The following is a 17,554-nucleotide window of genomic DNA, read 5'->3' on the forward strand; positions in this document are numbered from 1 at the left end:
TTGCATTATGGTATTCTGAATGCTGTAAAGGCTCCAACACTATTATTATGATTTACAGAACATGATGCATGCCTTCTTTAAAGAGGGGGGGGGGGGCAAGATTAATGTAAAGTTCCTCTGAGAAGCATCCAGAAGACCGAGTTGTGAAGCTCTGCGAACAATGTTGTTTGTTCTGAAGATGGAAAGTTGCTACGAAGAAATTGGAAACATGGTAAAATAAATATGCCTCACTGTAAGTGTCATGAATACAAATAATGTACTTGTGTGCCTTGGGCACTGAGGAAGGCAGATAATTGTCCAAAGAGATATATACAAAAGAGGTGTTCGAAGTGGCATTATCAGAGTTCATCCAGAGAGACTAATGCATTAAATGACAGTTCTTAGTACATCAGCATCAGAAGTGTAGATGACAGACTTTTTCAAATATTTCAAGTTTAGAAAATTGTTCAAGTCATTTACATATTCAGACAGTTTAGAAGAGTGAAAAGAATTAATTCCAATGAATCAAACCAAAATATACTGCTACTATACTAATAAAATATTCTGGCCTTGTATCTGATATGTAAAAACATTTGCTATTACAACAAGAGAAATGCAGTTTTAAGCAATGCCAGAATGCAAATATTATTGATATAAAACAATATAAAAACTGTTAACCATGGTAGACTACTGATTCACATGGACACATTACAGGCTCTGTTGGTAATGCATTCTGGTTAAGTGTCATGCTTAGGGTCACACAGTAAGCAAACTGAGGTTGTGGGAATCAAAGGACTACTGCAGGGTACATGTATATCATGCACACGTTTAAACCTCTGCACCAAAATACCAGAGAGACAGGCAGAGATATCTGTGCAATGTAATATAATACACTTAAAATTTGGGAATACTCAATTTCTGAAAAAAAAAAGCTGATGCACAATATGAGTACATCTTTAAATGACTGGCATTTTATTCTCTATTAGAGATCCCAAATCTATACCACATGGTCTAGTATCCTGTATGTGTCACAGAATCTAAAAGTAAATGTTGATGAAGTTGACAACATGCAGTTTGCTTCCACCTTATTCTTTGTATATATTCTGGTACCTGATTACAAGTAATGTGTATAGTGTAGCACATTCTGAAAAGTATTGCCCTGATTCCTTTCCTTAATGTGAAAATGTGACTTCCCCTTCTGCATCCTTCTAAAAACATAGTCCCTTGTTTTCAACGTGCTGAAGGAGTGGGAAGGCTCCCGTGGTACTGCTTTGGTTTAGAATCTATGCCAGTTTAAGCAACTTTCACATCAGTGTGTACAGCAAAAGCAATGTAACATTCTAAAATGGTGTAAGTGACTGAATTTAAATCAGTATTTCAAAAATGGAAAATATACAATATTCCAATATAAATGCACAACTGAGTAACAGAATGTGTTATGCATTTAAAATGGTAAGGTTAAAAAAGTAAGGCAAAATTTCAGTGTGATTCTAAAATTAATGCAGCTGAAGCACACTCATGAGGCTAGATTGGAAAAGTTTTTTGGTCAGCACTTATGACCGAATTAACGTGTTCTTACAGTCTTCAAAAAATTAGTTTCTTTTAATTTAACCAGTGAGTTATGAAACATGGTATCTATCCACATTTTAGATTTATTACTACAAACATATCTAACAGATTATTTTGAATTGCCTGAATATCTCTAGCTGACTTGCTGAACAATGTTCCAAACCTTGCTAAACATAACTCTTTACATTTGGTACCTGTTGTTCTCTGCCAATAGCTAACAATTTCTAGACTATTTCTCTGGTGTCATGTGTAGCAGAAATTAAATGGATACAATATTTACTTTACAAAGGACATTTTGTTAATGTAATGCTACACCAGCGCTACAAATGAGAACTATCGATGTTGGCAAGGTGAACAGGTAAAGCATTCTCAGAAATATTACAGGCTTAGGGTGAATTAGTATGCAAATGAAAATGGCATCTGGATTTAGGTAAATTAAGAAGGAATCATTCTGTACTGCAAATTACAAATTAGAGTCTTTAAAATACTTCTTAATGGCTTAGAAAATGGACCAGCTTTACACTATAAAAAGTTACTTACTCTGCCAAGCCAAGGATTGTTTCTCTCTTATACTGGCTGTCTGCAGCAAACCGTTGAACATCGACTCCTTTTCCAAGGCCCTGTAAGATCTGTGCCTGGGTCAAATCTGTCAAGCATTCATTGTAGTGAAGCAGCTGTTCGATCAGCAATATGCAGTCGTGGGGCCAATCAACTGTAGCATGGGCTGCAATGTCCTTTGTGACTAAAGTGATCAGTTCTTTGGGGTCAGTCTGCATAAAAGAAAAGAGATGAGAAGTTCAGCAGCAGTGCTTGACTGTTTTTTTTGTCATCACTTTTAGTAATCTAAAGTACAGGAGGTAGCTAAATGGCGCAGTTAACAACCTTACAATGCAGCTATAACTGGAAGAGAAAATCTTGCATGACCAGTGTCCTTTTGGCCAAATAAGATATGGATCTTGTGTATGGGTAATCCAGACAGACCTTGAATTCAAAAAGGAACCAAAGTAATTTCAGACTTAGACAGTGATTTGACTACAACATCTCTCTTTCTCTATGGAGAGGCTCAGGACAGCGAGCATTTAAATATATATAGACATTCATATATAAACGTAAACACATGCGAACACACACACTTGCAAGCGAACACACACACACACACACACACACACACTTCTTTCCATACAAAGGTCAATGCTGTTCTCAGGTTAGCACAGATGATAAAACAGGTTGTGAGATAATCTCAATATATAAAATTGTTAGGTTTTATGCTCTTCAGCTGTCACTGGTGTGTATTTTCCTATGGCGCATCTGTTAGATATTTGGCAGTACCTTGGTTTCATTGGAGTCAATGAATTCTTTATTATATTGTCATTTCAAGACCTCTTTTGAAGGAATACCTTCCCTTACCAAATGTATTAACAAGTATGCTCATGGCAGACTGATAACCCATAAAGACTTCACATACAGTCTTACTTGTACAGAGCAAGATCACAACATAGCAAGTTAAAGTTTAATACAGATACTAGGCTAGTGAGACTAAAAGCATTACTGTTTCACATGACTGAAAAAGGATGTACATAAAAAGCTGTATAAAAGTTTAAAAAAATAAATGCAACGTTATAGGGAAGAAATCTTAAATTTCAAAAAAGGAGGAAAAAAGGAAAAGAATTCAAGAAGGCTAAAAAAGAAGCAGCCTTTGAAAAGTCAAAAATGCACAAGTGTTCAAGTTCACAGGAAGAAGATGCTGCTTCTTCAGTGGGTTGCACATCAAGGATTTTTAAGCTATTTTTAAAAACCATGCAAAGGGACTCATTCATCAGTTCAGGCCACATGTAAACTTACATCATTTAGAGTACTGGACCATTTATTGAAACCACAGAAAAATATTGTCTGGGTTCCAGACCTGCAACCACAAAATAAGTTTGCTGGTGTTACAAAACACATGGCGCCCTCCTTGCCACAACCATTTTGCAGGCTGCCTAATGCTTATGGACATCAGACCTGATTTTAAGTCCTGTGTTTCTAAAGTATAGGCAAACAACCACTTATGCTGTACTGAATAGAAAGGCTGAAACATGCACGTCTACAGCTAATGTGGTTTGGCGTTATTGGCCTGAAGATATCCATAAAGTCTTAAAAAGTGATAAGAAAATCACAGGTATTCAGAAACACTGTTATATCCTTAAGTGGTCATTTGCATGGATCCCATGGGCCTCCACTACAGACGTTTAAGCCAAGGTATTACACAGTGAAGATTCTAGCTTGCCTGGGTCTTTCTTGCAATTTTTACTAGATTTTTTTATTTAGGACTACTAAGAATTTTAAAACTGAGCAACAAGCTGTTTCTTGACAGCAACGTCTGTCAGTCTGATAAATATCAGTACCTTAGACAGTTCTGCAGGGTAAATGAGAAAGAAACAGATCATGCCCTCCTACATCAAAAGAAAAGGGGGGTACAGAAAGAATTAGCACAAGATCAGATAAGGATCATTAGGTTACCTCAGTTCCATCATGTTTATCTCCTGAAAATATTAAATTGGGGAAAAAATTACGAGAGAAGTTTGAGATTTATAACTGGAAACCATTCTTCTCATAAAACAAGGTGCTCAGAAATAATGGAGCTAAAACAAAATAAGTGTTTTTTTTCTGCCTTTAACACCTTTAAGAATGTTATACATGACAATTATCGGAATCCAAACTCACCAAAAATGCGCTGATAGATTAACCAGAGTCCCTGCAGACAGACTTGTTGTGTCTTTTCGGCTTATCCCGGTTAGGGGTCACCACAGAGGAACTCCGGTCCGCTAAATGTTTGGTAGTGGATTTTTAAGTGCCGAGTTACCAGCCCTGATGCACAACTTTCAACGAAGGCACACCCATTCACGCATGCCTCCACACAGAAGATGCTCTGAGAATCGAACGCAACAACGTCTTGCTGTGAGGCGACAACGCTACCGCAGCACCACTAAAACTGTATAATAATTTCAAGGTAGATCCAGAAATTATTTAACTTTATCCAAGTTCACAACAAAACAGGACAATTCAATTGATTTCTCTACACTTTACAACAGAATCAAGAACAGATAGATATGGGAAGACAGTTTATGCATTCAACAACCTGGCTATTGGGTACCAATTGCCTTGCACACAGGTTAACATATCGGAGTTCATTTCTGAGAAACATTCAGGAACTTCCCTTCAGAGAATGCCAAAAGAGACACAAAAGCAAACCTGGAAAAGTTAAATTTAAAAAAAAAAACAATAACAGAGGTACACATTTTTGAAGTATATACAGGGCACTGGTCAGGCTATGACCACTGCTGCCTCATAGCATTTGTTTCTCCAGACTGTTTCTTTGTTGGGTGCCTTCTCTGTGAAATATGCATGTTTTTCTTGCATCTGCAATGGCTTCCAAAATGTGTTGCAGTTTCCAACTACATCCTGAAGACATGATGGAGGTAAAAAATTGTGCCTGTTAAAGTTTGAGGACAGCAGAGCAATGAAAAGTGTGATTGGGGGACTATAAGTTTCCTAATTTTGAAGCTGCTGCATCTTGGGGTATTCCATCCCTTCTCCAAGGTACAATAATCTAAGAGTTAATAAACATAAGGAGAAGGAGAATATGATAGCCATGTGTGTGCCTTCTGTGGAAGGTCGGGCGCCAGGCTGGCAACTCGACACTGTACAACTCCACTGCCAATCATGAGCGGACATGTGATCCGTTGTGGCGACCCCTAACCGGGAAAAGCAGAAAGAAGAACAAGGAGGAGAATATGATAGCAAACTGTTACACTGACGGATGCAGGGACAAGACCCTCCAGCAAAAATGTTTTAAAACTATAACAATAAGTTTCAGAATATAACAATAAGTTTTAGAATTTTGATTTTTTTTTTTTGTTATTTTTTTTAAGGAATCAGTTTAATTTTTGAAATTCTGGGACTTGCATTATCCATTGCATATGCCATGCTACTATCTGCCAGTACCCCGCAAAAGGCTGGTGTGCCATCCAGGATCAGTTTCTTCACCTTGTGCTCAGTGAGTGCTGGGATAAATTCTAACTCCCCTGTGACGGTGACTATAATAAAGCAGCTATAAGAGAATGAATGAATGATTTAGCAAATGAATGGATTTCTGAACTACATATTACGCTGTGGGAATGCTGTTCTTTGCCAAACCACTTCCTTTGGCTACTTGACAAATGTTGTATATAACATATGTAATTAGCATAATTTCTTTTCTTCTTAGAAGAATGTGCAAAGAACAAAATCTGGATGTGAGAGCCTGTTTAGTTAGTGGAACTACTTTCCTATAAACTGCAATAGCTATGGGTTTTTGCATATGATGTCCTTTGACTAATTTCCATTTACAACACATTTTAACTCCTTAATACTTTACTGTTACATGCTCAGGACTACGAATCATGAGATGCCCAATAAAGACAGAATGCCAAATATTGGCATGTCCAAAAAAACACCAAATACCAAAACCCTAGTGCACAGGACCCGTGATCAAGTTCTAACAGGGGTCCTGAATATGGGCAATTTCGGACATTCGGTAATACTAGTAAATGACATTCCAAGCATCAGTGATTTGGAGTCTACAGCATGTAACTGTAACCCTAATAAACAATGTGTGTGCTCACAGATAAGGTCCTTTTAAACAATATGTGTGTTCACAGCTAAGGACCTTTTCTTTTTAAGTTGCAAATGTACTATAAAAACCCTTGCAGCCATTTTTTTACTTAGTACTGTATGTATCCTAATACAGTGAAGATTTTCTCCTCAGAGCATCTCTGTAAATGGCCAAAGTTCATTACAGACAATAAGGTTAAAAGAATGTAATAACTAGGTATATTACAGAAATACATGCATGATAATATACTGACATGATGCAAGCTGTATAACTATGCCATTTCATTCACTTAGTGCAATGCACAAGCTGTAGTGCAGCACTGCTGCAATGCATGAATGCTGCACATACGTATTTTTGTTAACTACTAAACAACTGCTGTTTCATCACAGCAAGGGGCCTCATTCAAAAAAATTATTTCAGTATCACTCTAGTAGGGTTGCTATCTGGCAAGCATACTCAAGCTACGTGCAGTGTAGCTCTAACTAGAAATATATTGGTTTACAATAGCTGCTTGTGTAAACTGCAGTACTGCAAGCCGAACTGACAGATTTTCCCTCTGAGTTGTGATGGCTCAAAAGTAATTTTTAGTAAAAGGATGCAGAGAAGTAGAGGTGAAGAATGCTGAACACCCAACAAAACACAGACATCAACATTTTGTTTTATACATTACTCAGACAGGTCAACTAGCAATACTACATTTGATAGATGTGGTGTGCAGATGTCAGCACAGTTGAGTGTATTAGTCATCTTAGCACTGATCTGTGACAGAAGTATTTTATCATTTAGTCTAAACATATGAGTAAAAAGAAGTTATGTACTCACCATAACGTTTCATGTTTGTTGTCCTTGATCTCCCCTTCCTTCCTGCTGATTTTGTTCGGAGCCGATCCTCGGCTCCGACTTGGCCATATACTATAGCTCGAGAGCTTTTACTGGCTTGAGGCTAGCCCCTATCCCAACATGCCTAGCAGTAGTTACCCAGATCTCATTTGTGATAACCTAACACTAGACTATGCAGATAAAAAATTACTATATTTTACATATAAGAGAACACCTGTATATAAAGGTGTAAACAATCAGCAAGAGAATGAAGGGGAGACTAGGTCTAACCAACTGGTATGGTAAAGGGAAACTCAGCCAGTGTAGCCAATAAAAGGAATTCCTCTTGATCCTCCAGGAAGGGGGAAGGAGGGTGGGACGCAAGAAGGAAGGTGAGATCAAGGACAACAAACATGGAATGTTACGGTGAGTACATAATTTCTTTAGGTTATGTTGTCCCTATCTCGCCTTCATTCTTGCTGGTTGGAACTGCATCCCCAGCACCTGTTTCTTGGGTGGCTCACTGGAAAAAACTCTTCAGGACCATGGAACCAAAGGATGCCCTGTTCCGGGAGGCCACATCTACTTTGTAATGAGTGATAAAAGTATGAGGAGTAGCCCATGTAGCTGCCGTGCAGATCGAATCTAAAGGATATTTAGCTTGAAAAGCAATAGAGGTAACCAAGGCCCTAGTTGAGTGTCCTTTAATTTTTCCAGGAAGTTTTTTGTTCCGCAAATCGTAGGCCTAGATGATAGTGTCTGAAAGCTACTTAGATAAAGTCACTTTTGAGAATGAACAATCTTTTTTATTCTCTGCAAAGGATATAAACAATTGGTTGGATTTTCTGAAGTCCTTGGTCTTGTGTAAATAAAAACGTAACTGTCTATGAATGTCCAGTTGATGGAGCTTGTTGCCATGATTGGGGAAGAATACAGGAAGCTCTATGGATTGATTCAATTTGTACTCTGAACACACCTTGGGTAAGAAAAAGGGGTTGGTTCTGAGAGAAACTCTATCTTTGTGGAAAATCAAGTATGGGGGATGAATAGATAAGGCCTGTAATTCTGAAACCCTCCTAGCTGAGGTAATGGCAGATAAGAAAAGGGTCTTCCACATCAGAAATTTCAGTGGACAAGAAGCAGCTGACTCAAAGGGGGGAATAATCAGAGCCTCTAAAACTAAATTTAGGTCCCAGTGGGGAGAAGTTCTCTTATTGATGGTCTTAAGAGGGTAGTACCTCTTAGGAATGCTTTGCATAGCCTATGGGACATAATGTTAGAGCCCATTTCTCCCACATGGAAATTAGAAATGGCAGTCAGCTGAACTTGGATAGTAGCTGCTGTTGCTGCTCCTTGCTCAAAGGTTTAAGCAAGAAATTTGAGAATCTTTGAAATGTGTGCAGTAAAGGGATCAATCTCGTTCTTGCTTGCCCAACAAGAAAACCTCTTTCATTTACTAGCATAAATTTTCCTTGTAGTGGGTTTATGGGAGGAAATTAAAATGTGCTAAACTGCTGGGGAAACATCGGGAAGCCTGGCTAAGACCGGAAGTGGAGAAACCAAGCTGTCAGCTTGAGAGTTTGGATGGAAGGGTGGAGTGCACCCGATTGATGCATCAGGAGATCTGGAACTGGGACCAGGATCCAAGGCTCCCCCTGCAGATGATGCCAAAGGAATGGGAACCATATCTGACGAGGCCAGTAAGGGGCAATAAAGATTAACTTGCAACAAAACGACTGTGCTTTCTGAAGAACCTCGGGGATCAGGGGGAATGGGGGAAAGGGATAAAGCAGTCCTGGGGGCAAATCATGAACAAGTGCGTCCCTGGGTGACTGTCCTGGTGGTGGGATTAGGGCAAAGTAGCTGCTGCATTTGCTGTTGGGGGGGTGGCAAAAAGATTGCAGCATGGCTGGCACCATTTGCAAAAAATCAAGTCTGCAACTGCCTGTTTCAGGGACCACTTGTGAGGCTTCAGAATCCCCTGCTGAGCTTGTCCGGTATCACAGTGGATTTTCCCGAGATGTGCGCTGCAATCAGAAAGCGTTGGGAAGACATCACCCACTGCCATACTCGTAGGGCCTCTCGACACAAGGGCTAAGACTTGGTAACGCCCTGTTTGTTGATGTACCATACTACAGACTTATTGTCTGTCAGAACTGCTATAGTCACTGTAGGTGGAGAGTCTTTGAGTCCTTGCAATGCCAGAAGCACTGCTCTAATTTTTAGGACATTGGTGTGCAAATGGTACTCACATTCTTGCCAAGTCCCTTGAACAGTCTGTCTCAGATAATGCCCCACCCACCCTATCATGGAAGCATCCGTGGTCACTATGGCTACAGGTTGGGGGGTTAGAAACGGTCTGCCCATTGACACCAGAGGGGAGTGAAGCCACCATTCTAAATTCGTCTTGCAGGACTCTGTGATCAAAATCTGATGTGACATTGGTAAATCCTGAAATGACCATTGAGCAAAAAGGAGCCACTGCAGAATTCTCATGTGGAAACGTGCCACAGGCACCAGAGTAACTGCTGTGGCCATCGAACCCAAGACTTTGAGGACAAATCTTGCCTGAATTCTCTTGGTTGCCATGAGGATTGAAACTTGACGATGAATGGCTGAAAACCTTTCCTGAGGCAGTTTTGCTATCATGGCCCTTGTGTCTAAATCTGCCCCTATAGATGTAATATACTGACAAGGCAACAAGGCAGATTTTTTGAAGCTTATGGTAATGTCTAGTTGTGAAAAAGTGTGAATTGTGGAGTCCCGTGCCTTGATTAGTTGATGCTTGTTGGTGGCAATGAGGAGCCAGTCATCTAGATATGGAAATACCCAGAATCCTAGATGCCTCAGGTGAGCCGTAACTACTGCCATGCATTTGGTGAATACCCTGGGGGCTGTGGTGAGACCAAAGGGCAGAGCTCTGAACTGGTAATGACTGGCTCCTAGCCGGAAGCGTAGATATCTCCTGGATTGCCTGTCCATTTTTATGTGGTAGTACGCATCCTGGAGATCGATACAGCACATCCAATTGTCCTGACCCAAAAAGGGAAGAATGGACTGCAGTGTTACCATCTGGAACTTTGTTTTCTTGACAGATTTGTTTAGCCTGCTGAGATCCAAAATGGGCCTTCACTCCCCTGTCTTTTTTGGAACTAAAAAGAACCTTGAGTAAGTGCCGGATTCGATGTGGTCTGCGGGGACTTCCTGGATGACTCTTTTTCTAGAAACCTTTGAACTTCTAGGTTTGCTTGATCCCAAAGACTGGGTGGAACATCTGGGATTGAATATTGCTTTCTTGTAAGGAGGGGTGGTTGGGAGAAGGGAATTTTGTAACCCCTGGATATTACCGATAGTACCCATGTATCTTCCGTGATTGTCTGCCAGGCTTTTGGGTACAAGCATAATCTGCCCCCGACTGACTCCAGAGGCAGACAGTCAGGCTTCCCTTCAGGAGCACTGGAAGGGCCTGCCAGAGAAGGCATCTCTGTCACCCTGATTCTATGGACCCTCCCTGCCGTGAGATCTGTGTCTTCCATTATTATTTCCACCTCTGCCCTTGGGGGAAAAATCTCCACGTGTGTCAGGTGAAACTCCCAGGGATTTCCAGAACCACATCTTCCCACTCTTCTGACCTTTAAGGCAAGGTATAGCGGGAGTGGAAAAACATATTCCCATGGCAGAGAGAGTTTTGCCATCCTGTTCACACCTGGTAAGAGTCTCTTTTACCTGAGGCCCGAACAAAGATGAGCTGTCAAAGGGGTTGTTGGTAAAGGAGGACTTGAAGGGCTCCGCAAATTGACAAAGGTGCATCCAGGAGTGTCTACACAAGGCAACTCCTGAGCCTGCTGCCCTATTCACTCCATCTGCTGAGTAAGAGATCAGCCGCATGGAGGAGTTAACTACAGAAGTCAAGGTCACAAGCTGTGAAGCTGCCTTGCCCACAGCTCCCTCAGCTGTAGGATCCTGTAGGGTATCTCCCAACTCCTTTAAGAGATCATTCTGAAGGCATGTGAAGAGGGACAAATAATAGAGTGACTGGAGAGTTAAGGCCGCTGAAGAAAACATAAGCTTCCCATACCTGTCCATTGTACGGGATTCTTTGTTTGGCGGATGGACAGAAGAAGTCCCCGCTAGTTCTTTCTTGGTGGCTGCTGCCACCACCATAGCATCAACAGGCACACCCTTAGACAGAAAAAGCTTATTGTCTGGAGGAGTTATGAATTTATTGGGCCTCCTCTTTGGAGAGCTTCACGCCTTCCGACTCACCAAGGCCAACAGTGGGTCGAAAGGTGGAGACACCCAAGAGGTGGAGGGTCGGGAACCAAATGCATCCAGGCACAAAGACTCTTCCCTTGGAAGGGCAAGGGATTTCCAGTCACCCCTCTACCTAAGGATTTCCAGGATGTCTGAAAAAGAGAAAACCTCACAGGGGGACTGTGGGGACCCTTCTGAGTCCTCCAAGTCCGTGTCTGATGTCAGGGACTAGGGGAGTCAAAATGCTTCCTCTTACACTTCCTCTTCTGAGGGACCTCCTCTGAGGGGTGGTCTGGGGAGGTTTTGGAAGAGATGGGGTCACCCAATGGAGCGTCCTGGAGCATGGGTTCCCTAGGCTTGGGGGGGAGGGGAGGTTCGGAGGCAGATACCAGCACCAAAGGAGAAGGAGCCAATGGAGCCGTGGGTGGAGCGGTCTCAGAGGACAACGCACTCCTCATCACCTCGAAGGTACCGTGGTCCCGGCTCCAAAAAGCCTGGAGATCTCCTCTGAACAGATGGCGATGGCTCCGTGCCTGATGTAGTTGCCGAGCTCACTTGCGCCAAAGCTCCCAGAGGGAGAGTAGGGTCAGACAAGGGTCCAATGCTGCTCCCCTCCTCGGAGCCAACGAGAGAGCATCTACCCCCAGATCCCTCAATAGACTGGGTTAACGAGGAGATCGGAGCAGAAGTCGGAACCGAGAGACTGGTGGTAATCGGAACAGACAGTTCCACCACAGCAACTTCCATGCACTCCGGCTCCAAACTCAAGAGAGTCATAGGAGGAATCAACAATGATGCGGGTAGGGCTGTCGGCACCACTTCCTTATGGGCTAGGCTCGTTAATAATTTAGCTAATGCCGGTGTCCTGAGAAGCCTCTTCACCACCTTCTCCACAACATCATCCGAAAGACTCCTGGATGACTGAGAGGAATGGGTGGAAGACCGATGACTGCCTGCCACAGCTTGCAAGAGTGAAGATTGTGGAAAAGAATGCACTGGTTCCAGAAAGGGAGACCTGGTTCTCTTGTGAGTCCTGACTGGCTCTGAGACTGCTGATGGAGCCACCGGAGAAAGAGCCTTGTCAGAACCAACACTCAGATCCGGCAAACCTGAAGCTTTCCCCTTTGCTTTGGATGACTCTGAAATTGGAGCCGATGAGGATGATGGCTTAGTGGACTTGCCCTGTTTTTTTGCTGGCTGAGTCCTCTCAGTAGAAGCATCGAAGGAGCCCTTTAATAAGCCTTGCAAAATCAGCTTACTTTTTCTGTCCTGCACAACCCGAGAACTGAAGGCATGACATATAGAGCATGAGTCCTGCAGGTGAACAGCCCTAAGCAATATACACAGCTTGTATTCCCATCCATAAGGGACTTATTTTGGCAGCATGAGTCACACGTCTTAAAACAAGAAGTTATGTACTCACCATAACATTCGATGTATGTAGTCCATCTCACCTCATATTCTTACCCGTGGGTTCGGAGCCGAGGTTCCATACTCTAGCTCGAAGTCTTTCAATTGGCTGGGCTAAGAAGATATCCCATGCTGCACTGCTCCCTTTTCCCAGATCTAGTTTGCTGCAAGCTCAATCACTCACTTCTCCACATGTAACAACACACAGAGAAGGAAGAAAATACCAACCAAAAAGGAATTTTGAAACCATACCTAACCCCTAGGTCCTCCAGGATGGGGAAAGGAGGGAGGGTAAGTAAGAATGTGAGGCAACATGGACTACAGACATCGAACGTTATGGTGAGTACATAACTTCTTGATGTTATGTAGTCCAATCTCGCCTACATTCATACCCGTGGAACAGCGTTCCCAGCACCTGAATCCTGGGAGGCTCAGTAGAAAATACTCCTGAGCACTGTGGAACCAAAGGAAGACCTGCCTCTGGACACCAAATCTAACTTGTAGTGAGTAACAAAGGTGTGAGGAGATGCCCATGTAGCCACAGCACAAATATCATCCATAGACAACCTGGCCTGAAAAGCTGTAGATGTAGACACAGATCGGGTAGAATGAGCCTTCACTCAAAATGGGTGAATCCCTGCCACCTGAGGCATAAATGAAGGAAATACAACTGGAGATCCATCTAGACAAGATGACTTTGGAAACATGAGACCCAATCCTGTTTTCTGAAAATGAGACAAACAACGGATCTGATTTTCTAAGATCCTTCGTTCTATGTAAATAGAATCATAATTGTCTGTGCACATCCAGCTGATGAAATCTAAATTCTGCCTTGTTCGAGAACTCTGGAAAGAATACAGGTAGTTCAATGGATTGATTTAGATTACTAACTGAAGCCACTTTCAGTAGAAAAAAAGGGTTTGGTCTGAGAGAAACCCTGTCCTTTTGAAAAATCAAGTAAGGTGGTCTAATTGATAAGGCTTGAAGCTCCAAGACACGTCTGGTTGAAGTGATGGCTACCAAAAGATTGTCTTCCAAGTCAAATATTTTAAATCACAAGTGGCTGCAGGCTCAAAGGGGGGCAAAGTGAGACATTGTAGAACAAAATTTAAGTCCCAAGGCATAACTGTGTCAAAGACTGGAGGACAAAGCAGCATAATGCCCATCAGGAATGCCTTACAAAGTCTATGTGCCATGAGACTAGGCTCATCAGTGATGTGAAAGGTGGAAATAGCCGCCAACTGGACCTTAACAGTTGCGGCCTCTGATCCCAGGTTGAAAAGCATGGACAGGAACTCCAGGACTGGCAAAACTGGAGCTGTAAAAGGATCAATTTGTCTTGCATGCGCCCATATGGAAAATCTCTTCCATTTACTGGAATAGATTTTTCTGGTGGAAGGCTTATGGGAGGAAGACAGAATATGAACCACTTCCGGCGAAAAATGATGAAGCCTGACTAATGATGGAAGTGGAGAAGCCAGGCTGTCAACCGGAGGGTCTGAAGAGAGGGATGGAGCTGCCCTGACATATGAGTCAGCAGATCTGGTTGTGGGTCCAGAATCCAGGGGACATCCATTAGGTAGGGATGGAGAAAGGGGAACCAAATTTGACAAGGCCAGTGTGGAGCAATCAGAATCATTTTCCTTCCCAAAGATTGCGCTTTCTGAATAACCTTTGTCAGCAGAGGAACAGGAGGGAAGGCATACAGTAGACCGGAGGGCCAATCGTGAAATAGAGCGTCCCTGGGTGACTGCCCCTGAGGGGGGATAAGGGTGAAGTAGCTGCTGCATTTGGTATTGAGGAGGCCGGCAAATAGGTCGCAGCAAGGCTGACCCCACCTGCAGAAAATCTGCTCCGCAACTTGATTGTTCAGGGACCATTCGTGAGGCATCAGAATAGCTCTGCTCAACCTGTTGGCAATCACATTGGACTTCCCCGGAATTTGCGTTGCTACAAGAAAACATTGGGAAGCCACTGCCCACTGCCACACTTGCATGGCCTCTCTGCAAAGGGGGTATGACTTGGTTCCTCCCTGTTTGTTTAGATACCATACCACCGACATATTGTCTGAGTGGATAGCAATTGTCCCGAGAGAAAGAAAGCTCTGAAGTGGTTGCAACGCTAGTAGCACTGCTCTCATCTCCAGGACATTGATATGCAGATGCATCTCGTGTTCCAGCCACGTGACTTGGACTGTCCAAATGTAGACTTGAAGGTCTCCACAAAATTACAGAGGCGCATCCAGGAGTGTCTCCTAAGAGCAACGCCCGAACTTGCTGCCCTACCCGCTCCTTTGGCTGTGTAAGAGATCAGCCTCATGGTGGAGTTAGCAAAAGAGTTGAGGGTAGACATCTGAGCGTTGACCTTCTGAGCCACCGCATCAGAAATGTTACCCTGCAGAGTATCTCCAAGCTCTTTCAGGAGATCTCTTTGAAGCCATGTAAAATGTGATAAGTAATTCAGTGACCGCAGAGTAAAGGCTGCTGAAGAAAACATACTCTTCTCGTACCAGTCCATGGTCCTAGACTCCTTGTTAGGAGGATGGACGGTAGACGAAGTCTCAGCCAGTTCCTTCTTGGTGGCCGCTGCCACCACCATGGCATCTACAGGAACTCCCTTGGATAGAAACTCTTTGTCAGAGGGGCGGACAAGAATTTTTGGGTCTCCTGGGGACTGGTTCCACAGAGTCAAGGGTTTCCCACACCCTTCAACAAACCAAATCCAGAAGTTCGTCAAAGGGTGGAGATACCCAGGAAGCAGAGGGCTGAGCCCCAAAGGCCTTCAAGAACACCGACTCCTCCTCGGAGGGAGCTTTGGAGGGCCAGTCACCCCTCTGCTTCAAAATTTCTAGGATGTCAGAGAAAGAGACATCCTCAGAGGATGACTTGGGGGACCCCTCCGATTCCTCGAGGTCGGTGTTTGACGTGAGGGACTCATCTTGGGAGTCAATGTGATTCCACTTGCACGTTCTTTTTCTGGGTGGCTCCTCAGGCAAAAACACTGAGGGGCCCTCAGAAATATGGGGACCACTCATGGGGGTATCCTGAGGCCTTGGGTCTCTGCTGTCGAAAGATAGAGGGCAATCAGAGACCCGCACCAGAGCTGGAGGGGACAGAGCGTCAGTGCCAAATGATGTCGCTGAGGACCTGGCCAGCTCGCTCCGCATGGCCTCGAAAGCTGGTCCCCCCGGCTCCAAAGATCAACCAGCCGTGGAAGACCTTGGAGCAGAAGGGACCAGGTCTGAAGCCGAAGCAGGGGTCAGGCTCACCCGTGCCGAAGCACCGAGAGGGAGCTAGGAGCCGAAAAGTGTCCTGAGGCCTCCCCCTCGGGTCCGACTGAGGAACCATGAGTCCTGGACCCCATGGATGGAGCCAACGAGGTCAGAGCTGAAGCCAGAGCTTATAAGCCAGGATGGGCCATCGGAGCTGACCTACGGACATCAGACGGTGCTGACCACTCCAGCTCCGAAAGCTGAGATTCGATTGGAGGAGGAAGTATCGACGCTGGGTGACAGGCTCCGGAGCCGATTGGGCTGGAGCTGAAAACAATTTTGCCAGTACCGGTGATTGGAGCAGTCTCTGTACCACTCTATCTACATCCACATCTGAAAGAGACCTGGAGGACCTAGAAGATAAGGAAGGAGATCTAGACCTCCTCTCCAAAGGAGACCTGCGAGGAGGAGAGACGACATAAAATTTGGAGACCGGCTCAGAACTAGCACCTCCGCAATCGGCTCCGAAGGACTTGGAGCTCAAGCAGATTCCGTCAATGCACTAACTTCCTGCGGCTCTGAAGACAGTGGAGCCGAGGATGCCACAGTAGATTTTACTACTTTCTCTGGAGGCTCCGAGGATACAGATGGAGCCGGAGATCGCTTTTTAGCCTTGGAAGTTTTACTCTTAGAGGGAGAGGACTTGAAGCCCTCCCCAAATCCTCCTTGAAGGAGGGTTTCAGAAGTCCTTTCAAAATTAGTTTGGTCTTCCTCTCCTGAAGAACACACGGGCTAAATGCATGGCAGAATGTACAAGATTCCTGGAGGTGAATCGCCCCCAGACAATAAACACACACAGAGTGCCCATCAGTAATTGACATTTTATAACCACATTTAGTACATTTCTTAAAGCCAGAGGGCTTATGCTCTTTCGTATCCTTAGGCATAGTGAAGGAAACTGAAAAGCCACCAACCATTAATATAGAAGTCACAAGCATGGGAACTAAAGAAAAACCAACAGACAATCACAAAAAGACCTCTAACTTAAGTGGTCTCAACAGGAACACAGGTAAAGGACTAGGTCCTCTAACTTAAACAGCCCTAGCCCGAGAAATAGGTACCTACTAACAAGCAACACAGAAGAACAGGGGCGGACTAGGTCCTCTAACTGAAACGAGCCTAGCCCATAGGGGAAACAGTTAGCGGGACACCACAAAAGACAATACCATGAGAAAAAAAGTACACCAGATTATCAAACTAGTACACACACACAACATACAGCTATGAAAATAGCTTTTTTTGAAGCAAGAATATCTCAATAAAAACAAAAGTTATACTTAGCCACAGCCAAGAGCGAGACCACGTCTGAGCTATACGAGCGGCAAACGAGATCTGGGAAAAGGGAGCAGTGCAGCATGGGATACCTTCTTAGCCTAGCCAGTTGAAAGACTTCGAGCATAAAGTATGGCCGAGTCGGAGCCGAGGTTCGGCTCCGAACCCACGGGTAAGAATGTAGGCGAGATTGGACTACAAAACATCCAAGGTTTCGACTCTTTAGTGGAATCCTTACACATGGTAGGAGACCAATGCTATCAATTTACAAGAAGGAAACTAACACTACACAAGTTATCTGGCAAAAAACTTAACCACAGACAAAGATTTTCCTACTTTTTTTTTTT

General features: G+C 43.7%; 1 protein-coding gene across 1 annotated transcript in view; it reads right to left on the reverse strand.

Moving 5' to 3' along the window:
* NBAS (NBAS subunit of NRZ tethering complex) overlaps positions 1-17,554 on the reverse strand; it is a 3,380,746-nt gene that overhangs the window by 1,223,050 nt on the left and 2,140,142 nt on the right. The window contains exon 41 of the mRNA XM_044064792.1: positions 2,089-2,318. Coding sequence (XP_043920727.1) covers positions 2,089-2,318 — 230 coding nt within the window. The remainder of the gene's footprint in view (positions 1-2,088; positions 2,319-17,554) is intronic.

The sequence above is a fragment of the Protopterus annectens genome, chromosome 1.part0, assembly GCF_019279795.1.
Source record: "Protopterus annectens isolate FY-2018-M chromosome 1.part0, PAN1.0, whole genome shotgun sequence".
Classification (NCBI taxonomy): domain Eukaryota; kingdom Metazoa; phylum Chordata; order Ceratodontiformes; family Protopteridae; genus Protopterus; species Protopterus annectens.